The 25,573-nt window shown below is 51.3% G+C and overlaps 1 protein-coding gene across 2 annotated transcripts in view; it reads right to left on the bottom strand.

Moving 5' to 3' along the window:
• Positions 1-25,573, bottom strand: part of KIF26B (kinesin family member 26B) — a 487,970-nt gene that overhangs the window by 7,450 nt on the left and 454,947 nt on the right. For both annotated transcript variants that reach the window (XM_059941090.1, XM_059941099.1), the window contains 4 exons: positions 20,837-20,999; positions 16,436-19,838; positions 3,835-4,037; positions 3,228-3,378 (listed from right to left, as the gene is read on the bottom strand). In XM_059941090.1, the coding sequence (XP_059797073.1) occupies positions 3,228-3,378; positions 3,835-4,037; positions 16,436-19,838; positions 20,837-20,999 (3,920 nt within the window). The remainder of the gene's footprint in view (positions 1-3,227; positions 3,379-3,834; positions 4,038-16,435; positions 19,839-20,836; positions 21,000-25,573) is intronic.

Genomic DNA, 25,573 nt, shown 5'->3' with positions numbered 1-25,573 from the left:
ACCTCCACCATCTCCATGACAGGATTTGGGACTCTACCAGCACCATTTTCTTTATTAACTAGAAAATAAATAAAGCTTCAAGCTGAGGTGTGGAGAAGCCCTTCTTTTTTGGGGACTCACCTGAACGATGTTTATACCTCTGCCTGCTGATGTAAGTGTGTTGCTCTCTGGTTAGTCCTTCACACAGCTGTGTGCAGCTGCCTCTCTAAGCAGTGACCCTGCCTCTTGGCACTTTCTAGTACAGTTTCATATACTCACTGGTCCTTTGGGAACTAGGGTGGTGATGGAATCTATGTTAATAATTACGATTCTTAGACTCATAGACATAAAGAACGGACTTGTGGTTGCCAAGGGGGTGGGGGGGGGTAGGGAGGGATGGACTGGGAGTTTGGGGTTAGCAGATGCAAACTAGTATATATAGGATGAATAAACAACAAGGTCCTACTGTATAGCACAGGGAACTACATTCAGTATCCTGTGATAAACCATAATGGAAAAAATATAAAAAAGAATATAGATGTATGTGTGTGTGTCACTGAATCACCTTGCTGTACGCAGAAATTAACACATTGTAAATCAACTATACTTTAATTAAAAATAATAATAATTACGATTCTGTCCTCAGAAGCTGAGATTTAGGACCCAGATGCTGTCCCTAATGTTCAGGCCTGCACAGAGTTAAAAGTCTGTTTCCTTCAGTTCCTCAAGGGCAATTATCTGAGGCCACCCTCTCCTGGCCCCCGGCCACTACCTGGTCCAGTGGTGACTGGGCAGGGGGATAGGCTGCTACAGAGGGCCCAGCATGGAGAGGACAGGGCAGTGGGGGTGGTCCTGGAATCCAAGGCAGGAGACCTGCACTTGACTCCCAGGTCGGCCATGCCTAATCTTTGCTGGCAAAGGGTCCTTAAAAGTAACAGGAGAGTCATAATCCCTAGTCTCCCTACTTTCCTAACTAGAGTTGCCATGAAGAGTAGAACCAAAAAGAGACGATGAATGTGGATGTGGTCTGAGAACTGTAATAAGCTACAGGAACATCAAGGGTTGAAATCAAGGCTGACTTCTTTTATAGGAGACTTAACTGAGCTCAGAGAAGTGAGGCGTCCTGCTCAGGGCTACGCAGTTAATAAGGACCGGGGCTGGGAATGAGCCTGAGGCTCCTGAATACCAGTCTAATATTTAAAGACCAAACAAAACCCCTCAGAATACCATAACCACATCAGCTATATTATTGGATCACCTTGGAAATTTTAAAAAATGGATTCCAGAACATTTCTTTCTAGCCAACACCCAGCCTATTACCCACACCCAGGGAATAGTCAGAATACAGTCTCATTGATTTTTGGGGGGTCATTCTTGGTTTCAATTCATCTTGAAGAAACAATCTGTGTTTCTCCTTTCACGTAGCCTTCTGTTCATTACCTTTCTCAGCATCAAAAAAATCCCTGATTCCTGACATGAACAAAGGCAAGAAGGAAGGGATCGTTTCCTGGAAGCATCTACATATGTACCGACGTTTAAGCTGCTCCCATCCTGGGAAAAATGTGACTTTGTAAGACGAAGACAATTATCAAGCTTGCCTTAGGCATAAATAGCTCTCAAAAAATGTTAATGAAAACAGCAAAAAGGAAGAGGAACTGCTGAATGGGCACCCCTGGGATCTCGAAGTGCCTGAGGATTCACGGAAGAAGGAAAAGGGTGTGCACATGTGGGAGAAACATAGCCTTAGGCTCCATGTTTATGCCGCGGCCAGACTTCAGCTAATGTCCTTGTTCGTGTCTTGTCTGCCCTATCACAGCCTTAGATGGAAATACCCTGGAGAGCAGGAGTTCATGTCTCTGTCCAGATTTCTAACAAGGGACCTACCTTGCTGCATCATGCAAGCAGGTGCTGAGGAAATGTCTCCTGTTGAGGATAGCTATTTTGTTAACTCTGGGATAATACGAACACTAATTACTACCAGACATTGCTCCTTCATCATCGGCAGGCAGCGTAACCAGCACTCGACTGAGAGTAACTCGTTCACTCTCACAACAACCTTATGAGGTAGGCACCATTATGTGCCTACCATCTGACAGTTAAGGAAATCAAGGCTCAGAGAGGTTAAGCGTCTTACCCAAGGTCTCACAGCCAGCCTCCAAAGTGGGTCTGCAGGACGGCGGTTGTCACCACAAATGGTACAACTCAACAAGGTAAGATGCATCACAGACTGGTCCCAGTGCCCTGTCCTCCCTTTAGGTTCTTTTGATCATGAGGTACTCAGGGGAGATGTTATTACCTCAGTGCTATGGAAAGGAAGCCGCCTGAAGACATACTGTGAAAGTGGCAGGGCACAGCTAGAAGACCGGCAAATTCTGTCCTTTCTTCTTTGCCCAGGATCGTTTCACCCAGTGTTTCTTAAACCTAAGCCCCAGACTCTGCCTGCCATGCTCCCGGCACTGGGGAGAGGGTGATGTGACCTCCAGGGGGCAGTCGTGAAGAGAGGGAGGCACAGGGAGGCTGAGGGCCTGGAGGGGAGAGCTGGTGAGTGCCGGCCAGGAAAGGAGGGAGAGGAATTTTAGTGGAAGTAATGTACTTTATTTCAGAGAGTAAGTCGTCTAGCATTGGGCCCCATATCAGTGAAACAGTTGGGACCAGATGTGAGCTTTATTTTGTGGTAAATGGAATGGTTAGAAACAAATAAATAAGAAAATTGAATCCATCTTTCAAAGAGAGCAGAATTGTTCTGAATTGTTATTAGATGGTTACTGTCATCCTGGGCTGTTTATTAAATGGAAATAACACTGTGAATGTTATTCTTTTCACTCAAAAATGTTTTTCTTGCTTTCTGGGTTCTTTTTGAGGCTTTTCTAGGATTGCACATTCTACCCTATTAAGCACTCTATAAATTCTTGTCTCTTTCAGGCTAGATATGCAATGTGATTTTTGTGGCCGGGGAGCAGATTGGTAATATAGCCTTCATGTCTGGGTGATCGTCCACCACATGTAGGGGGAAAAAAATCTCATTTTCAGGTGCTTTGGACTGAGACACATAAGAAATAATCGTGCAAGAGCAATACTCACTGCCCTGCTGCCGCCCACACCCCTCCCACCTGCCCCCCCACCTGCGCTCAGGGAGGCCGTCTCCAGCCAGTGGGCATGGAAGGCCCTCGGGTTCAGACAGCGTCTGTGTCCCTCTCAGCCTGGCCTGTTTAACTGGTGAACCCAGGAGTCGCAGTGACGGGCCTTACATTCGCTGAGCCACTTGTTGGGATCCAGCATCAGATACTGTTTCGTCGTCTCCAGCTCCTTCATCAGCCACTCGTACTTGGCTCGGACCTCGGCAATTCTCTGCTGGCGATGCTCCAGAATTTTCAGCTTTGCGTTGAAGCACATGACCTCCTAGTACACAGATGGGAAGGAGATGGGGGTGGAGGGGGGAGGAGAAAGGACCTTCAGCTCCAATCCAGCCCAGGCAACCTCTTCTGGAAAGGAATACTTGTGCTTATGGTCAGTGCAAAAGGAGCAGGTCACTGGGAAGTTTGGGAGGGAGCTGGGGGCTCAGCTCAGACAGCCCCCTCACGGGGTAGGGCTATCCCTGGCATATCTCAAATTTAGAAGGCGGCGGGCGCTCCAAGCTGGAGCCAGGAGAGCCTGGAAGACCACCAGCTCCCCCGGCCTTTGAGCCTTCAGAAGTCTCCGGGCGGAGAAGCAGGCTGCTCTCCCGAGCGGGGCGCACGGGCCCGCCTCCCGCCGGAAGCCGCTGGCAGGCGCCTGCGCCCTCCTCTCGGGCGCGGCCGCGGCGTCAGCCCGGGACCTGCTGGGGGACCGCCACCGCGTGGGGAGGGGGAGGCGCACCTTGCTGCTGCCCCCTCGTCGCCGCTGCAGCCGCTCCACGTCGTCGATTTCATAGACTTTGATCTCAAAAGGTTCCCCGAGGCCCCTCTGGGTGCTGCGCAAGGGGCCGTCCACCCAACGGACCCCTGCGCTGTTGGCCGGTTTTCTCACAGGGGAGGGGGTGTCAAGGGACAGCGCCGGGATGAGCCTCCGTCTCTGGGAACCTAGGCAGGGGATTAAGCCTAAAGTTAATCGTTTTGAATTTCTATCTTTTAAATGTATTTTTTTTCATTGTTTAATTATATGCATTCAATATTTTTTTAACATCTTTATTGGAGTATAATTGCTTTACAATGGTGTGTTAGTTTCTCCTTTATAACAAAGTGAATCAGATATACAAATACATATATCCCCATATCTCCTCCCTCTTGCGTCTCCCTCCCACCCTCCCTATCCCACCCCTCTAGGTGGTCACAAAGCACCAACCTGATCTCCCTGTGCTATGCGGCTGCTTCCCACTAGCTATCTATTTTACGTTTGGTAGGGAAGGGTAAGCTGTGACAAAGTGAGAGAGTGGCATGGACATATTAAATGTATTTTTGATGCAGGGGGTGGTGGCGTGACAGCCCTGCCGGAGCCTGTGGCAGAGCTGTGTTTGAACCCCTCCAACCTCCCACCACCCGCCTCAGCATCCACTTCCTTACCTGGCACTTGCCTTTACCTCCACAAGCTCAGATGTCCCCCCTCACCTGTTGAGCCACCTGTGGTCTTCCCCCTGAAACACACAGGCTGGAGGACACTAGAACTGAGAGTCACCCTGGCCACACCCTCAGCATGGACAAGTGTTACTGTGAAATTAGAGACGTTCCATCAGCGAGAAAAGATCCTAGTGTTTGGTATTGTGGTAGGAGGAGTTTATTTGCTTCTAACAACAACACTGGAATAAGCACTGATTATGCCAGGCCCTACTTATCGTGCCTTACACACTGTGACAGAGACTGCTAGCTGCCCCCCCAATACCTGCCCTCCTCTTCTTCCTCTGCAGAAGACCCCGAGTTGGAGCAGGGAACACGGCCACCCAGGTGTACCCTGTGTGGTACATGTGACTTAAGCTCCACCAGTGCAATAGAAGCAGAAGTATCCTGTTTAACAGTTAGAAAGTGTCCTGAAAGGGTGAGGTCTGCTCTCCTCGTCCTCTTGCCTTTGTCCCGGATGGAATATGGGCCTGCTGGCCGGTCCATGACATGAAGATCATAAACAACAGAAAAACAAGAGAAGGAACCTGGATTGCTGACACCCTGGAGACCTTCACAGTGGTACATGTGTTACAACTGAACCTACATTGACATGTCATTATCCATATCGATACCCAGGGTCCATAGTTTACACTGGGGTTCACTCTTGGTGTTTACATCCTGTGGTTTGGACAAATGTGCAGTGATATGTATCCACCATAATACGATCACACAGAGTATTTTCACTGCCCTTAAAACCCCCTACACAGACTTTTACATGAGAAATTAATCTCTATATTGTTATTGGGGTTTTCTGTCACAGACAAGCCTAGTATCTAATTTAATTCTCACAGAAGCAGAAACTAAGGAACAAAAGACTTCAGCAACTTGCCCAAAGTCTCAGTATTCCCTTGTTTAAAAAATCCATTGCCCACATTCTCCACCAAAATAAAAAATAAAAATATCAGATAATAAACGATTTCCCCAAAGGATGGGTTATGATTAAACATCACAGAACTTGGCACCTAGTAGGTGCTCACTGAACATGAAAATCCTTTTGATTGTTTTTCTTCATAATCTATTTGAGGAGATGAAAAACACACAGAAATCATAGAGACTGTATGGTTAGGCCATTTAAGATGGCTGTGCTCTTGTTCTCTATAAATCCCCTGCTTGACCAGTCCCTGCTTCACTCACATGACTACCCAATCCTCTTAATTACAGGGCTTAATCAGTCCCTGATAACCAATGAGCCCACCTGACATCAATTCCCCCTATAAATGGTAGCTTCCTTCTCCCCCAAGTAGTGAAGACTATTGCCATATCTTGTCTGCCGCACATGGTGGGGTGTCGCTCCAGGACCCTTTGCATCAGATCCCTCTGACCAGTAAACCACTGATGTCTCTGTTGCTGCCTCTGGGCTCTTCCTTCGGTCTCGAGGCTGGGTAACTGCAAGGCTTGTGGGCCTGCAGGGTGCAGCCCAAGAACTGGCGAGCGTAGCTGGGAGACCGAGGAAACTCCTGTGAGTGCTGAGATGTTGGGAAAAAAGGACAGGAATGGAAAGTGGCAGGGGTAATCCCGAGGAGGCTGTCCACTAACATGGTAGGGCCCAAAGTTTGCAGGGATAACCCCGCAGTGGGGCCCCGTGGCAGCTGTCCACTGTGAGAGATGTCTTTCTGTTCCATTATATAAATGCTCTCTTCGTAACCTCCGGATCTCCTTCCAGTTTAAAAGTAGCAGCCCCGTGCTCGTGGCTCATCTGACTGCCCAAGGATGGCTGGTGAATACAGACAAAATGCAAGGACCTGGATTACCTATCAAGGGTGTTATCTGGTCGGGTAAGACAAGCATACCCCCGACCTACCATGCCTAAACGATTACAGGCCCAGGCTTTAGGGATATTAACTCAGGAACTGGCTTGTGAATTGGATGTGGCCAGTTACCCAGAAGGGTTTCGTTGGGGCCCATGGCAACGGCAAACTAATAAGAGTGCCCTTGGGCCTCTGGTCCCAGCTCTGGCAGGAGGCAGAGCAATGATACAGTGTGGTGGCAGCAACAGCTATTTGCCGTCTACAGTGCGTTACAACAGGTGGAAGACGTTACAGAAGGCCTACCCGAGTCACCCAGCAATGCAAACAACCCCTATCTGGCGTCTAGGACAGCTGAGCATGACATATGGGACCCCCATGGACATTGACAGTGACCAAGGGCCATGCAGCTCAGGAATGAGCCGATAAACATGACATACACTGGCATTTCCTCCTGCCTTACGACCCCGCTGCTGCCAGGCTAATGGAAAGGATGACTGGGCTACTTAAACAACAACTGAGATGGGAACTCGCTCTCTCAACATGTGGGCCAGGGGACTAACTCCAGCCCTAGGAGCTATAACTGAACATCCCAGGAGCAATCGTCCCAGTGCCAACGCCATGTTAACCCAGCGGAAACTAGTCAACACAACCTGAGTTCAACAGTTGCCCACCGAAGGAGCGTTGCCAACTACCGGTCAGGACAACAACTCGCTTTGGCCCTGGCCACAGGATCTACCCCCAGGGGAACACATTATAAAATGGCCCTGAGACTGGCAGGTAAGTCCCTGGTGGTTTGGGTTTGCTGCCTCGTGCGGAATAGGATTAGAAAGGGACCTACAGGTTGTACCTGTCTTCTACCTGCACTGCCCCCCCCCCCCCGACTACTAAGGGAATTAATCCAGGGCCCCTACTGGAGAAAGGCACCATTCTATCACATCGCCTCTCCAGTATTCAGCACCGGCTGTGAGGACTGGGGGTGGACAGGCAATATGGTACTGCAGGCCAGGATGAAAGCACAGGCAGGGGTGGTGATATCTCAGGATGCTGACACTGCTTGTATTTTGCCTAATGATCACGATCTTCCCTGTAATCCGTCTGTTAAACATCTTACATTTCATCCCTAGTCTGAGCGGAGGTAATCTGTCTGTGGACTGGGTGACAACGGTGGCCTCACTACAAAATGAATTTGATTGCTGGGTCTACAGCGAGACGCCGTTGTCGTCCTCCTGTGAACTTCTATGAAAAATCGACCGGATAAGCACCTGGCTCCAAAGATTGCCCGCCTCTTGGGCTCTTGATACTCTTTCGCTGCTGGTGTCTGTACTGCATTTGTGGTATTTGGTTGCAGGGCACCTCTGCACACCTGACGCCAGGGATATCGCAGAAGAGGGGTGGACCAAGATCGTAAGGGTGGTGCAGGGTATGTACGGTAGACTGTATGGTGAAGCCATTTAAGACGGCTATTCTCTTGCTCTCTGTACATCCGCTGCTTGCCCGGTCCCTGCTTCACTCACATGACTATTCAATCCTCTTTATCAGAGGGCTTACTCAGTCCTGATGAGCCCACCTGACGTCAATTCCCTCTATAAATGGTAGCCTCCTTCTCCCCTGAGTAGTGGAGACTCCTTCCGTGTCCTGCCTGCCGAACAAGCTGGGGTGTGGCTCCAGGACCCTTTGGGTAAGATCCCCTGTCCAAACACCATTGATGTCTCTGTCGCTGTCTCTGGGCTCTTCCTTCGGTCTCGAGGCTGGACAACTACAAGGCTTGCGGGCCTGCGGGGTGCAGCCCAGCAGATAACATGAGATTTGTGCCCTTAGAGGCAGGTCTCTAGAGGATTATAAAAGCAATCACCATAGGACTGGCAGGGCCGGGGGCACCACGGCACCAAGCACCACGTTTTCTGGTGACTGGTGGCATGAGTGAGTGAAGCCAGGCCCTGGCTTCTGAGGACGGGGCCTAATCTTTTCACCCACATCTGAAGTGGATCTAGCCTCGTGCTTCGGGCAACTACCATGTTTGTTCCCCTGGTTCTGGCCCCTCTCCCGCTGGGAGGTTGCGGGCCTGGCCCCCTGGGAGGGAAGCCTGGGCCTGTAGGTGGCGGTGCTCCCTCAAACAGCTGCATCTGCTGAGGCACACCCACCTGGCAGCTCCCCTCTCTAGTAAGGGGCATCTAGGAAGCTTGCTTTCTCCTGGAAGGAGGATGGCTGGGAAACGTGACACCACCCCAACCGGTTTATCTTGACGCTGAAGGGAGCCCGATCTAATTTAACTCAGGATTGATATGTGGTCCCTCCTGAGTCCCGAGGAAAGAAGGCGGAGTCTGCCTGAAGCCGTGGCTACCTGCACTTAGAATCTGGGCTGATTCTGCTTTTAAATAGAGTGGACTCCATCCAGTCAGATTTCAGCGAGAGTGAAGGAGAGCAAGAGAGCTTGCACGCCATGATACAGCAGCAGTCAGATGGGGCTGCTGCAGAACACGTAGGGAGGCCGAGGAACGCCGAGAATGCAAAGGATGCACAGTCTGGTGGTTTCTCTGGAGGACCTGGGAGACGGGCTGCATCGCTAGTGGGCTACTGTTGGGGGAAGCACTGGTCCTTACAGCACCATCCCCGTGGTGCTCAGGGAACCTCGGAGGAGTTAGTGGCCTCTCTGCCCCGCTCTCCCTCCATCCTCCTCCCCCTAATTCCAGTGGGTTCTGCCTGTCGAGTGTTGGGTCACCATGGCCTGCGTGGCCTGATGACCCTTCCAGAAAGAAAGACAGTGTACTTTTCTCCAACTTTGAGAGATCCACTGACTGCTAAAGAAAGCTTAAAGTACCACAAGCTCAGAGAGAAAAAGAGCCAGAACTCTTCGGTATAGAATCAGGGGGCCAAGGCACAGGACGACCTTCTCACCACCCTAGGGAGCTAGGAATGTGAAAAGCCACTACCTGCAGCTCCAGGTGCTGGTGGTGATCGGGTAGCGCGGGACTGTTCAGAGTACGGGTGGGTGGGCTTTCCTTCAGGAGACGACGAGGGACTCTAAGTACATATTGATAGTTAATCTTCTCTACAAAGCATACTCTGTCCTATAGGCTCCTTGATTTCATATCAAATCTCACTTTTTTGGGCCCAGATCTTTATCTCATGCATGCTTGCACGCACGAGCACATGCGCGTGCGTGCGCACACACTCACACACACTGACTTAGAAAACTAGGAAGTGTCAACCACTGAAGCAAAGTAAATCTCTGTCTCCTTGACAATGGAAATAAGCCAGCTGATAGTTTTGGGTTTTTTAAATCAGTCTGATCAAGCTAGCTGACTCTGAGCAAGCGGCTCTGCCTTTGTGGGCTCAGCTCCAGCCCCCGTCAGATGGGGCTGCTGCAGAACATGGAGGGAGGCCGAGGAACACTGAGCATCAGTGGGAAGATGTCCAGCTCTCGGAGGCAGGGAGAGTCTGAGCATCTTTCAGGTGGAGACCGGGCCTGGCCACCAGGCAGCCCGAGTTCCTCAGGCTGCAAACACTCGTGATGGGGCTCCTAGGAAGCCCTCTCCCCTCCGTTGGATAACGTGTACTCAGCCCCTAGGAAGGGTGACTGGTCCTCCCCCTCACCTCCCCTGACGCCGAGGACAAGTCAGGGAGCAACAGCCCCTCTAAAAGCAAGGTCAGTCATGTATGGCATCTCAGTCGTTTAATCCACTGCGTGCATGTGTTCAGATGTTTCTGGGATGACTCTTCTAAGGATCTGCTTATGTGAGAAATAGGGGAGGAACTGAGGAGGGTCATGGGATTGGTGGTGTATCAGTTACCTATCACCGTGTAACAAATTAGCCTAAACCCAGCAGCTACATTCCTGTGAGGCAGGGAGCTGGGAGCAGCTTATTTAACTGGGCAGTTCTGGCTCAGGGTCTCTCGTGAGCTGCAGTCAAGCTGTCAGATGGTGCTGCCATCATCTGAAGGCTTGACTAGGGCTGCAGCATCCACTTCTAAGCTCACTCATGTGGCTGTTGGCCGGAGTTTCAGTTCATTGCCCGGTGGGCCTCTCCACAGGGCTACTTATGGCATAGCAGCTGGTTTACCCAGAGCAGGAAAGAGCAGCTACCGTGTCTTTCACAGCCTAATCTTGAAAGCGACATACCATCACTCACTTCCGCCTTATTCTATTGCACACAGAGACCAACCCTAGTATAGTATGGGAGGGGACAAAGCAACGGTGAATACCAGGAGGCAGGGACCATTGGGGGCTACCTAGGAGTCTGGTTACCACAGATGGGATGTGATCAGATGGGAAAATATCAGGAATAAGGGTCACTCTCTATCTCCTTCCAAACCACTCCAGGACATCCTATGAGATCACCCCAATTGGGGAAAGAAAAGTAAAGAAGCCTGAATGGAGAATGACATTCCACTGGGCTATCGTAGATTAATAGAAATACCCTGAAGGCAATCTAATTCCCATTGCCTTCTTTCCATGCTTTTTTGCAATCTTCTCAACTTCCTCACCACGTCAATCAATCCCTGCCAGGGTGGGAAGTGAGTGCCCAGTGTCGGGTGAGTTGCAGTCTGGGGGTTTCTCCTGCATGTAGTGAATGGCTATCTTGGATTTTCTGAGTGTTCTGAATTTGGTCACTGGTAAATCAATTGCATGAATGAACTGATATCGTCCAGGTCTTGCACCCACCACTGAGCCTCCCCTCCCCTCTCGTCTCCTCCAGAGGTACACTGGAAGCCTTACTTGGGGTGTGATGGGGAAAGCTGAGGGCAGGGGCAGGGGAATGTGGTCACACCAGAGGAGATGGAGTTTAATGCTGTGAAGGAAGTTTCAGAGGGAGAGATGGTGCCCTCACACTGCTGGAAAGGGCACAGGAAACAACGGTGCCCAAACGCCATGTCATCACTACAAGAGAACTGACCACAGGGCCTTTGTCTGGGTCCCCACAGAAATATGATTTCTTGGATTTTCAGCATGCTCCACCCTCTCCATCTCTCAAGCAGATGCTTCCAGCTTTCTGCTGAGCCTAGTTCCTGTCAACAACCACTTCCTTCAAGGTTGCTGGAAGGTCAGGGAAGTGTCCGCTGTAGAAGCTGTGGGGAAGCGCCTTAGTCGGGCAACAGTGGTGCGGAGCCCCGTCAGATGCAGCTGTCTGGTCTGGGATCACACGTCCTGATGCCAGTGGGTCAGGATTCCTTTTTCTTCTCTATCACTCCCTGCTCATCAGCCCAGCACTCAGTCTGGACATGGAGACGTCAAGTGTGTAAAAAAAAAAGCACTTAAGCTGATAAATGCCAATAGCTTTGCTGCATGAAATGGCCCCGATTTGACCTGAGCCCACCCCCTCCCCTCCCCATCCAGGCTTGGCTGCCACCTGCGTGCAGCAGGAGGGGCCCCCAGCCTGTCACACCCCACTCTATCCTCCGCAGCACTGATGGCCCCAGTGAGGAGTCTGATGTTGGGCCTTCCATTTTTACCATCACTGAGTGCAGATAAAAATGTCCACATTCGACATATATACACCACTATGTATAAAATGGGTAACTAATGAGAACCTACTGTATAGCACAGGGAACTCTACTCAAAGCTCTGTGATGACCTAAGTGGGCAGGAAATCTAAAAAAGAGGGGACATATGTATACGTATAGCTGATTCACTTTACTGTACAGCAGAAACTAACACAACATTGTAAAGCAACTCTACTCCAAAAAAAATTTATTTTAAGAAGTGTCCACACGGAGTCTGAAGATGCTGCTTCTTAGGTCAAATGTCAGGAAACATGGGCATTCTGAGCGCCGAGGACTCACAACGCTCCTCAGGGAACACGCTGATGTCCATCCCCAGTGCCCGCCCCTGAGAACCCGCCCTCATCAGCTTTCCCTCCGTCACCCTCCGTCTTCATTCCGACTCAGGGTACAGGCACTAGAAAGACACTGAGTCAAAAAGCAGAAAGCACGAACGCCGGGAGGACCCACAGGCATCCGCGGTGAGGAGGGGGAGGGGAAAGCTCAGCGTGTGTGGATTTACTGGCCAGCACGAGCCAGCTCCGCGGCCTCCCAGGTGAATGGGGATGGGGCTGCACGGGCTGCTGGAGAGCTTGAATTGAAGAGTGAACCCTTCCCAGGCTGGACAGGAGATGGGGAGGGGCCCGGCCGCAGAGCCCAGGCCCCTCACACGCTTGCCCTAGGCGTCTCAGCCCCGTACCTGCCTCCACCCACTCTCCACTCTAAGGGGCTTCCTCGGTGTCCTAGGGAGCCAATTACTTTTCTAGTAGTTCCCGACTTACAGTCAAAAAGGCTGTCTCATTTGGAACCCTTTCTCATCTGTTTCTAGGTAGAGTCTCTTAGAAACACTCTAGAAATCTTACAGCTGCCAAGAAGCTGCTTGCCTTATCCCCGTTTTCATTAAGCCAGGAACCACTGTGTTTCCTGAATTCATTAAAACAAAATAAGATTGCACCTGAGAACCGAACGAACCGAGGGGTACGGACAGAGTGAACCATGGTGCTCTAGGCCCTTTGGAGGAGTAACTGGTCACAGATTTTGGTGCAGTGGATCTGCTAACTGAACCCGGCAACCCATCGGTCAGTAATGTTTACTCAGCACTCAGAGAAGGGAAGGTACAGTGTTTGGTGCTTAGAGTGGGAAAGAAAATAGAGGATAGGCTTAATGTTTAAAACACGGGTCACCAGCAGGGCGAGATACGAGAAGTACATAGAAAAGAACTCAGCTAACTTGCAGGACCACACTGTCAGCCAGCCAACCAACAAATGCCATCAATCAATGGTGTCCAACTGATTCATGGTAACCTGTACCAGCCCAGCACTGGGGACCCAACAGGCTGAGTCAAGTGCCGAACAGGCCTCTCAGGAGCTCATGTCCAGGCAGATCAAGCCCTGGGTGCATCTCAGAACCGACACACTCCCTGGCTGGCTTCTCTCCTGGGCTTTCTGGATGCTGTGTCACACCACACCCGGGCCTGCTACAGTGGAAATGAACTTCACTCAGACCAAGGTGCTGATCTAATTTTCATATTTCCCCAGCCAGCCTGAGAGACAAGGAAAAAAAAAAAGAGAGAAGCCAAGAGGGTAACACACCAGGTTTGGGGTGAAGTGTCGGAACATGAGGAAGAAGAGAGAGAGTGTCCGGGAGAGCCCACATGATACGTGATACCAAAGAGCTATCACTGAAAGGATGGGGCCTCGGGGGGCCAAGCTGATGTAACCATGCCATAAACTGCCCATCACCGATTTCCATCCTCTTAGCAACTGAATGCCCTCTGGGCAGGGTGGACATTCGCTCCCCACCCGATCTGGCTGTCTTCACTCTACTTCATGGCTAATGGCTACATGTACACATTCGTGTACCTACCACGGGGGAGCTGGCAAGGAACGGTGGAGGGATTGATGAAAATCCATCTACAGAAAGCAGCCCACAGCTTCTGTCACCTTATGACACTCTCAGCCAAGAACCTATGATGACTCCCCATTGCCAACTGCAATAATTCTTATCACAGTTGCCAGATGTTCAAGGAATAACTTGATCTGGGCTTACATCTTCTGTCCGTTATTACATCCATTAAGAATATCCCCCTTGGGGCTTCCCGGGTGGCGCAGTGGTTGAGAATCTGCCTGCTAATGCAGGGGACACGGGTTCGAGCCCTGGTCTGGGAGGATCCCACATGCCGTGGAGCAACTAGGCCCGTGAGCCACAACTTACTGAGCCTGCGCGTCTGGAGCCTGTGCTCCGCCACAAGAGAGGCCACGACAGTGAGAGGCCCGTGCACCGCGATGAAGAGTGGCCCCCACTTGCCGCAACTAGAGGAATCCCTCGCACAGAAACGAAGACCCAACACAGCCATAAATAAATAAACTCCCAAAAAAAAGTTAAAAAAAAAAAAAGAAGAATATCCCCCTTGTTGAGTTAATCCCACTCTTTATCCATAAACCATGCTCTTACTGCCTCAAGCTCGTGCTCCCATCACTGCCTCAGCCTACTATGCCCTTTACCTGCTTTGTCCCAGCATCCTTTAAGGCCTGGCTCAATCCCAATGTTTCCCTGTAGCCTTCTTCAATGTTCTGGGCCCTCTTTGTCTAAATACTTCCTACCCTTAGCTCTCACGACCTCACTCAGCACTTGGCAAGGCACCTTGGTTCATGGTTCACTGTTCCCTGTTCCACACTCTTCATCCTTGCTCGCCAATGAGATTACACACTTCTCACAGTGGCCTTGTCTTCTACGCTGCCTGCTCCTCCCCAACCACACTTGCAACTTCCATATCACCAAGCTCTAACTGCACAGACGAGGCCTGATCAATATTTAACAACTTAAAAATAAATCCCATTGACTACGGATCATCTTATGGAAAGGAAGTCATATTACCACCAATATTCTTTATATTATTTGCACCAACTTCTACAACATGAGCATCAGAGCAGACCATGGTGGTTTTCTACCAACCCCTTCATTTTACTTTGACGTGAGAATACTGAAGCCCAGAGAGTATAGTTATTCCCTAAAGGTCACACAGCCCAAGACCCCAAGTCTCCTGCTTTCTAGATCAATCATCCCACTGCACCAGGTCGAGTTCTGCACACTCTCCGCCGACATGGATCTCCAGGAATGGGACTGGAGAAGTGAACCATCGTGATGTTTGGTTGTTTCCACTGTTACCTGTACTACAAAGCACTCAGAAAACTCAAGGTTCTCTTCCTGGCAGTATATTTCTAGTTCATTTTCACTAAGGAAATAACCAAAGCATTAAAGCAACCTTCACTAACAGATAACTGCCTGTCTCCTCTGCAGTTCCAAATGTCTCTAGTGATTGTAAAATCAGGCCATTGAGCTAGGAATTTCCTTTGAGGAGTTTTATGGCTTCTCTTAAAGAAGTTGTTTTTGATTTATGCTGATCATGTCTGACAGCCAGCATTTTTCTTAATAATAATCATAAATAAGCGAGACAAGGTCACCCAGCCTGCAAGGAGCATATCTCCACTGCCACATCCATCATGGAGCCTGGGATCTATGGCAGCCGCTCACGGCAGTCCGATGCCCTCCGCACTCTCTATTAAATCCCATCTCTGGCACCCAGCCTGGTGCTTTGATTTTACACAAACAGCCTAACCTAACAAGGGACCCTCGAGAACAGCATTTACAAAAGGAGGTAGCAGCAAGCAAGGACACGTGTAGAGCCTGTGGTCCACTCTCCAAGTGGTTATTTTAGTTTTTCTTCCTCTTTACTCCAGTGTAACAGCCAAACCAAACAATACAAGTCAAAAAAAGAGTAAAGCTATTGTAAGAATAAATTGGATTGGTAGATTCAAGATGCTAAATTAGAGTACGTGAAAGCACTCTGTGACCCTCAAACTCATGTGAGCACATAGCAAACGTCACACGATAATCTGGACTTTGAAGACCAAGACTGGGTAGATTGTAATAATAAGGTTTAACAACCGGTTACTGGGAAGGCCAGATTTTTTTTTTTTTTTTTTGTCAAAGGCTCTGGCTTAGGTAAACTTCTTTGCTATCTTTAGTAACTGCTATCAATACATTTGAATGCCCTTGACCCTGAAAATAGGACCCAACAGCTGTCATGTTATACTGAATGGATTTCTGTTCTCCACTTGTCTTATACGGGGAGTTCTGCTCCCAGGTCTGCTGCTGAGACTCAGGGCTGAGGGTCTGAAGTAGAGCACCGTCAAAATAGATCAAAGCCTGACGCATACACCGCCTGGGAAATAAAGACATCGAAATTCTGACAGCCGCGATGACTCCTGAACATGCTGGGAGGCTAACCTCCTCATCGTATTTCACGATCTGTGATGGGGTGGGTGAATGGGGCGATCTACATCATAACGTCTACAATTACAGCATGATTGCATGGGTCCCTTGAGGTTGGTTTCTTTGATTTGAGGCAAACAAATGGTTTATGATGTGCATTGACCACAGTCCCTACATTTGGACCGGAACATTCCAGAGTCTGCACTTGCCTGTGGTGTGACAGTGAAGCCCTCCATGGCTCTGCCCCCAGCAGATGACAGGCGGTTGGGGACAGGGGCGCCCATCCCCGAGTCCTGGGGCCCGCCCTCCGCCCGTCGAGCCTACCTGAGTTGGCGCGCTTCTTCGGGGCTTTGAGGCTGCGGCAGCGCCCGCCCACGGAGCTGCTGTTCTCGCTCATGGAGTCCTGGGCGGACGACGCGCTGCCGGTGGCCTCGCTGTCGCGCATCATGCTCTCGTAGCCGCTGCTGCCGCCGCTGTGGTAGAAGAGCGCCGTCTTGCCCATGGCGGGCGGCAGCTCCCCGCTCAGCACGCTGCTGTTGTCGCTGCCGTGGCCGCTGCTGCAGCGGTGGGGCCTGCGCGGCGGCGTGATCTTGCTGTAGGGCGAGGGCAGCGGGACGGCGGGGGGCGGGCGCTCGTCGGCGGGGGCCTCCGCCTCGGGCCCCGCGCGTCCCGGCGGCCCCCGGGGGCCCGCGCCGCCCTGCACCAGCTCCGAGATGCGCCCGTTCACCGCCCGCAGCGGCAGCTTGGATGCCAGGCCCGAGCCCCGGCTCCGGCTCAGCGATTGGGTGGACCAGGACATGTGCTTCCCGCCGGGGGGCGGGCCGGAGCTCTGGCCCACCGCCTGCGGCAGGGACTTGGTGGAGAAGCTCAGGGTCTTGGTGGTGGAGGTGGACAGGCTGCGGGCCTTGGGGCTGGCCAGGAGCAGCTTGCTCACGGCGGAGATCTTGGACTGGCTGGCCTTGGGCGAGGCCCCAGCCGACTGCGCGGGGCCCGGGTTGGTGGGCGAGGCCCCGGCGCTGCGGCCCGGGCTCCTCCCCGTGCGGGGCATGGTGCTGTCCTTCCCCGCGTGCAGCCTGGAGCTCACGGAGGACAGGCTCTCGGCCCGCTCCAGCGAGAGGCATTCGTAGTGGCTGACTGTTGTCCTGCCGAGAGAGTTGGTCCTGCTGGCCAGCTGCTCCAGTTTGGCACCGAAGAGCTTGCTGCTGCTGCCGGCATCCTTCATCTTGCCGCTGGGCTCGTCCGGGAAGCTGGCCGAGAAGGGCGCCGGTTGGTTCAAGGGGCTGCTGGAACTGCTGCTGCAGGCGCTGTGCTGGGGGCTGGCCCGGTTCTTCTGGTCCAAGCTGGACTTTCGGACAGGGGGCAGCGGGGGAGTCCCTTTGGGCCGAGCCAGGACACAGTGCTTGGGTGACGCCACCTTCCTCTCCAGGGTGGCCTTGGAGGGCTGGGTGCTGGAAGCCGGGCCGATGCCGTTGGTCTCGGCAGGGCAGTGAGAGAAGAGGCTGTCCACTTCCTCCTGCCTGCTGGCTTTCTGAAGAGCCCTGGGAAGGCTGCTCGACTTCAGGCTTCTGTTGAGATGCACAGGGCTCTGGGCAACCACACTGGGCAGGGCCATCTCACAGCCGTCCACAACCCTCCTGAAGTTGTCGGCCGCGGGGGAGGCAGATCCCTCACCGCCGCTGCTGCTCAGCCCGTCACTGGGGCTCGCCTTCCTGTCCTGATCTGCTCTGGCCTCAGCCTTTGGGGGGCCTGTGGCAGTCTCGTGCCTAATCCCTGCTTCGGGGGGACAGGCATTCTCTTTTTTTACCTCCTCTTCTCGTTTCAGCCAGGGGTCCTCAAATTTCATCTCTTTCTTTGCACCACTTTCCTTGCTCTCCTGAGACCGGGCTGCTTTGGGGACTGAGCTGACGGTGGCAAGGGACGCCTCGGGCTCTTGGACGTTCCGGGGGCTCACGGCGATGCAGGGGTAAACCGTAATGTTGGTCTTCATGGGGATGTACCCTTCGCAGTTGCTCAGGCTGGCCGTGTTAGAGATGGTGACCATGGCTTTGCCCAGCGTGGATATCTTACAGCCTTTGATGGGGGTTGCTTTGTTGAAGGAGTCGTCCCCCATTTCCGACAAGATGAGCAAATTGTCGGGGCCCGCCTTGGGCTTCTCTCGGCACACCACAGCGGTGTTCTGGATGCCGCTGACGAACTCCGAGGCCGGAGGATCTGCCATCGCCTCCCCGTGCCCGAAACATGTCTGGGCTATGAAACTGTGGCAGGGCGGCTCGCTGTCACTGCCTGTGCTCATCTCACTCAGCCAGGAGCTGATGGAGGAACGCCTGCTCCCTGCCTCCCGGGCCTTCTCCTCCAGGTTCAGTTTCGGGAGGGGCAAGAACTGCGTGATGCTGACCTCGGAGACAGGAGCCACGTTTGAGTAGCACTCCAGGTCCTCGCTGACGCTGCCGATGATGCTGACGGGCCTGGAGCCCGAGGCCAAGGCCTGCACCGAGCAGTCGCTGTTGAAGCTGATGATGCTGGTGGGGCGGCCGCCGCCCAGGACCCCGCTGATGGTCAGCTCCTCCACCAGCGTGAACACCAGCTCGTCCTCACCGTTCAGCTCCAGGGGCTGCTGCACTGTCACCATCGTGGTGCTCAGTATCTCCTTCTTGGCATCTGGAGAAGTTGCTGCCTGATGTTCGGCGTCCACAGGGGTTTCTGGGAACCCTTCACTCCCAGTAGACATGGATTTCTTCAAAACCTGGGGGCTCATTCCAACCGGGGGGGTACGTACCTTGGGCTGCGGCAGGGAGTCGCTAGATACCACTCCCGCATCCTTGCTGAAGGTGGGCAGGGGGGCAGGAGAAGGCGGGACACCCTTCTGGGTGTAGACTTTGCACCTCTGGGAAGGAGAGCTGGCCGGCTTGTACTCTGAGGTCTTGGAAAGGCTGGCGATGCCCAGCCTGGGGGAGCCCATAGGCCTGGGCTTGCCTTCTACAAAGCCACAGGAGTTCAGGCTTTCCCGGCTGCTCTGGAGGCTGGGGCTCTGCACGAGCTGGGAAGAACCGTGCTGGCTGCTGCTGCCCGGGATGCTTCTGGGGGAGGCAGGGGTGGGGCTGTTGGTGAGCCATGCAGCAGGGACAGGAGAGCGACTCCCCTGCACCTCGGAGCCCGGGGGCTCACTGCCTTCTCCAGCTGTCAGCTGGCCCTCTGACCCATCATCTTCCTCATCAGACTCACAGAGTGGGCTTGCCCCAGCTGCTTGGCTTAGCGGCACACTCTTGCTTGCCTGCTCTGCCCCAAACTGGGCCGGCAGCTCTTCGAAAGGGAACGTGCTGGGCTCCTCGCTGCCGTCAATGCAATCTAGCCTCTCCTGCAGCTCGGCGAACGTGTTGCACTTCAAGCAGTCCCTTTCCGACTTGCTGGCCGCGGCCTCTCCGGCCTCCATGGGCCGGCTGTCACCCCTGGCCGCCTTCTGCAGGGCCGGCACGATAGGGACAAAATCTGGAGGCCCCTCGTTGTCGGTGAGCTCCTTGTCAGAGAGGGCCGTGCCGCTTGGCCCAACGTAGATGACCGTGTCGCAGGACTGCTCGCTGCTGGAGGAGTAGTCGGGGTCGCTGGACAGGTGAGGGATCGCGAAGTCCGACTCCACGGCGGCCCTGGCGTGGAAGGGTCTCAGCTGGGTGGGCCTGCGCATTCTGCCTTCCTCACAGGAGCTCTCTCCCCCGGAGGAGCTCGATGTGTACTGTGAGTGAGAGGGGAACCGTCAGTGTGGGCCGCCCTTCCAAGACAGCCCTCCCGGGGACCCTGACTTCGTGGGGCAACTGCTGGAGGCCACTGGCTCCAGACCCCGGTGGGCCTCCCTGCTTCTGGGCTGTTACCCGGGGTGTGCCCGGCCAGGCACCCAAGCTGTGCACGTCATGGCCTCATGCTGGAAGGATAAGCCCTGTGAGGCGCACTGGGGAAGCAGAGGCGGCTCGTGAAACGGGGTGACCCGCCCAGGTCCCATCTGACTGCCTAAGGACTGAGGGGTCACCAGTTCGCACACCCAAACCATTTGTGACAACTTGTGCCACGGAACACTGGAAACATGTGTTTTTGACCAAAAAAAAAAAGAAAGATACAAAAAGGAGGGGGAAAGCCCCCCACAAATCACCAGCTGGCTATGGACCAGAGTGACCACAATCATGATTATTTTCTCAAATGTTCTTGTCACACCACCACTGTCCTGGCTTTGCCTCAGCCTGAGAAAACGAGCCCAGTGGCTTCTAGCAGACTCAGCATCAACCAGAAACCATTGAATTAACATGACAACACCCAGCAGCCTGAAAATGCCTCCTGGAAATGCAAGGGAAGTAGGGCCACCTGAGCAAGGAGGGGTCAGTCAGTTGAAGGACCAAGGTAGGCAAGAGATAAACTATGAATAGTTCCTGTCTCTCTCAAAATTTTCATAGTAGCAATCCATTTAAACTATCTAAAGTGGACCAAGTACTCCCTGTTAGGGGTCCAGGCTGGATGACCGAGGAAAGCACCAGCTGTGCAGGGGGGAAGTGACTTCTGTATCGGCCAGAAGGTGTTCCTGCCCCGAGGTGGGTGCTGAGCCAGGCCAGCGGCAGCCGGCCACGCTCACCATGCCCCTGGTGCTGGGGGATTAGAAATATTGATTTGGCTCTTTCTGACTCAGTTCCAGGGCAGGGCTACGAAAGCTCCTTCAGCCACCTGCACCCCCTGCAAGCTCCTTACCTTCGTTTTCTTTTTCTTCATCCTCAACACTCTCGAGGCAATCTGGATGGTGGACAGAGTTTCGGCGTAGCTCCCGGCGGCGGCCGAGATGTGAGCGATCATGGTAGTGCGGCAGTTCACGTTCCCCAGGGACTCCCGCAGCAGCATGGTGAGCTTGCTTTCTCTGCCAACAAAGTGAATTAAGGCTGCATTAGCGGGTCAGGCTTCACTTTGGCTGTCAGGGTAGGGCTTCAGGCCCCTACATGGCTTGTGGGCAGTGGGGGTTTTATTCCCCATTTTTTAAATGGCATACTAATTAACATCATCTTCTACACGAGGCTATTTGTAGTTGACAGCTGAGCAAGTGCTTCCAACCCCAAGGATGGAATTCATGTAAAACACCTCCCCTGGCATCACCGTCCTGGCTGTGATGGGGTATTCCTGTGTGTCTGCGTGTGTGCATATGACATTGCACATAATGAGACCTGGGAATAGAAATGAGAGGAAGGGATGGAGAGAGAACAGCTCTGTGATCGGTGATTCGGCATGCACACCCGGCCCTTCTTTGCAAGTTTCTGCACCAGGCAATCCTCACAACAAAGAGCACTTCCCCAGCCATGAACTTGTATTGAAGATCTATGGGTTTATAATACATGCAAGGTTTCTTTTGCCAAGGAGTTGCACCCACTTTATTGCCATTGTCTCTTAACTCCTATCTGCACACGGTAGTGATGAGGGAAAATGTATTCATATTCCTGATTATTACTGGGGACACACAGACATAGGCCCGAGCACTCACTCAATCAGCAACAGAAAGCAGAACTTTCTAGAAGGGACTCCTCTGGGGACTTTGCAGGTGCTGCGTGGGGCCAGTGCCCTGAGGGGTGATAATGAGGCCCAGGAGTTTACAGATGGTGTTTCTACGCTCTTTAAAAAGTGGTCTGGGGTGTCCCTGGTGGCGCAGTGGTTGAGAATCTGCCTGCCAATGCAGGGGACACGGGTTCGAGCCCTGGTCTGGGAGGATACCACATGCCGCGGAGCAACTAGGCCCGTGAGCCACAATTACTGAGCCTGCGTGTCTGGAGCCTATGCTCCACAACAAGAGAGGCCACGACAGTGAGAGGCCCACGCACCGCGATGAAGAGTGGCCCCCACTTGCCTCAACTAGAGAAAGCCCTCACACAGAAACGAAGACCCAACACAGCCATAAATAAATAAATAAATAAATAAATAAATAAACCCAAAGTTAAAAAAAAAAAAAAAAGTGGTCTGGAGGAATGGCTCATGTTTTTCCATTCCTATACTTGTCCCAACATTCTTCCTGCCTTGCTTTTAAGAGGCTTCTGCTTACATCATCATCTTAGCTGCTGCCAAATGTCACTTCATCTCTGGAGACTCCCCTGATCCCAAAGGCTGAGGGAGACTCTTTGCTTCCCATGCCCTGTGTTGAGTTTATTTTGCCAGATGAGAGGGGTTTGTCCTCATGCCTGTGTCCCCATCAGACTGTTAGCCAGACATCCTCTCCTTTTCCTCCCACCCCTCCAACTCAGCTCTCTGGAGAGAGACTGTCCAGCTCAGGAGACTCAGTGTGACATGCAGGCCGCTGTCAGCAGAGATTAGACCTTGGAGACAGGAAACCACTTCACTTGTGACCTGCATCAGGCCTTCAGGGAGGAAAGACTGGTGTAAGAGCAATAGTTTTCTGGGACCAATTATGGTGTCAGTTCAGGGATACTGGGCTCACTATGGCTCAGTGCCAGGGCAATTTAAAAATATATCAGGGTTTCCCTTCGAGCAAAATAATCAGTGATAAAAGTGATGGAAGGAGAGTGCTATGGACTGAATGTTTATGTGTCCTCCAAATTCATGTGTTGAAACCTAACGCCCCATGTGATGGTATCTGGAAGTCGGACCTTTGGGGGGTGATTAGGTCATGAGGGTGGAGCCCACATGAGTGGAATTAGTGCCCTTATAAAAAAGACCCTGGAGAGTTTCCTTGTCCCTTCTGCCATGTGAGGACACAGTGAGAAGACAGCTCCCTGTGAGCCAGGAAGCGGGCCCTCACCAGACACAAATCTGCTAGCACCTTAATCTTGGATTCCCAGCCTCCAGAACTGTGAGAAATAAATGACTGTTACCTAAGCCCCTCAGTCTATGGTATTCTGTTACAGCAGCCTGAACTGACTTGGACAGAAAGGTAAGTGGGGTGTGGAGGAAGAGACCTCCAGCCCTAGCTCCTGGCTCTAAACATTTAACTTTCTTCAAAGTGTCTATCAGTAATATCATGGATACCACCAGAGCTGATGACCAGATGGGGAAGTCAAGTCCCATTCCTGGCACACATTCTCAGCAGAGACACTGCACCTGGATGAGTTTAGGACTTTGTCTTCCATATGGGAAGTGGAAGATAGATTCCATTAGGGTTAAGTTGTGATCATATATGGTTAATTCTTATTATTCATGTTAGTTATTTTTGTTAAGTCTCCATGAACACTGAATTAGTGAATGCTGAGCCATGCTCCTAGGGGAAATACATGGTTTTAGGTTCCTAAGACCCTCTGGTCACAATATTTCATCAATGGATCAATACATAATCTTGTTTTATGTGCATATCTATTTAAAGACACCTTAATTTCTATTTCTTATAAATAATGAATTATATGTACTTTCTATATAATAAAACACTAGCTGAGAAGGGTTGAACATTTCCCTGACCCTGGGTAACATGACCATAAATTTCTTGGGCTTTCAGCCTTATAGTATTGTCCACTATGCTTTTTTAAAAAAACTGGTCATATTGTGAATCCACAAATACAGCCTGTTTCTACAGCTTCATTATGCACTTTAGACGTAACCTGAGTACTTTCCAGAGCAGGCTGATATACATCGGTGAATTTCCTCTTCCTTTTTCTGGATGTGCCATATTGCTGATTCATTAACACCAAACTCACACCAACAGCAAATGAAACTTCTCTAACACATATATTTTCTCTGTAAGGTACATCACAGCCTTCTTGCACTAAAGAACACTAGACAGCACTGCAGCATTACACCTAGGGGCCTACTTTAAACAGTGAGATCACCAAAGAAAGCACAGAAATACTAAAAAATTGTGTCACTAAATAGACTGCAAGAAGGACCCTTGTTTACATGAAGAGAGGTGAAACAAGAAGGCAGGGCTGTTGCCTTGTCCAGTTTCAGCTGGAAACATGTGCATTGGGTGGCTCAAAGTTTTTGCTACTAAGCATGTCTGCAAACTACAGAAAAGTATGGATTTTGAACATAATTCACAACATGGAATCTGCAAATGATTCCAAGGACTGACTGTACTATGAAGTTCCTAATGATAAGTTTTGTTCATCAGTTGCACTCTGCTGAAGGCACACCCCACTTATTTCTCCATGTGACCCTGTAAAGTCTTCAGGAAAAGATACCAAAGACAGAATAAACAGATATAGCATTGTTATATCAAACTGTTTGCCCTGTGTATTTCCACATGATTGCCCATTCATGAGTCAATCATAGGACAATTTTATTTTTTTAAGTCCACATTGTTGGAAGAAGCCAGGGCATGTGTGTTGCTTGGCAACCAGCATTTTAGCTCTCCTTTGGAAAGCCAGTAAAACTGCCAGCAAGACTGTTTCATGTGGGCCTCTCTAGACTCTAAAACATACCTTATGGGACTGAAAGATGGTGGCTATAAAGCTTTGGTTTTTTCCACCTCTTCATGATCCTTTAACTTGGAACAAAGACAATTAAGTTGGGGAGGGAAGGTGAAAGAACGGACAGGGTACTAAAGGCTGCAAACTGTAGGTTTAACTCAGTGTCTTTGGGAGGAAACTAAAAAGGTTCAAAAGAGTTTCTAGGGCAGTGGTCAGCACAAACTCAGTTTGCACTCTGCATGCAGACTGAGGCTAGAGGAAGAGGAGAGCACAGGTGCAGAGCTGCTGGCCACCGAGCCTCAGGGCCGGGCTGGATGAGGATTTAGACTCGGGGGCCGTGTGGGAGAGATGGGTTGGGTGGGAGAGGAAAGCACTGGTGACGGAGCAGAGCTGACTGGGGTCTGGGAAGAACCATGCCGTTCTTTCAGGCAGCCATGTTCTATGCACACATATTCCACCTCCCTCCCACCCCAACTGTACACACCTTTTAAAATGACTTTTGGAAAAATGTCTTACATTTTAAAATAAGTCAACCTTTTATTAGACATAGCAAGAGGACACCAAAAAATGGCATAATGAGTGAATTTTAATTAATAATATTAATTTTACAAGAGCATGGAAGAGAATGTAGTACGCTAGGACAGGGGCTGACAAACTAAGGCCTGTAGGCCAAATCTGGCCCACTGCCTGTATTTGTAAATAAAGTTTTACTGGGACACAGCCACACCAATTTTTTAACATATTATCTCTGGCTGCTTTCATGCTACAAGAGCAGAGGTGAGTAGTTGTGACAGAGTCCATATGGCCCCTTAAAGCCACAAATATTTTCTATCTGGTCCCTTGCAGAAAAAGCCCACTGACCCGTGCTCTAGAGTAATGACATAAGGTGGTTTCATTTTACACAGAGTGCCAAAGAGTTACCAACCAGAGCACAAAGGTGTGTCTTAATTTCCTTACTATTCAATAATCTCGTTCTGATTTGATAGTTGTCTATGTTGTCTTTCTTTCAGTTCAGATGTTTCACGAAGGGAGAGTTTTTAAAGTCAGCAGCATGGAAACAGGCAGAGGAACCAATGCTGGCTTTAGAAATCACTTG

Source organism: Balaenoptera ricei, chromosome 1 (genome assembly GCF_028023285.1).
Source record: "Balaenoptera ricei isolate mBalRic1 chromosome 1, mBalRic1.hap2, whole genome shotgun sequence".
NCBI lineage: Eukaryota > Metazoa > Chordata > Mammalia > Artiodactyla > Balaenopteridae > Balaenoptera > Balaenoptera ricei.
The sequence above is the reverse complement of the archived record's forward strand: the minus strand, read 5'-3'. Positions and strand labels throughout refer to the sequence as shown.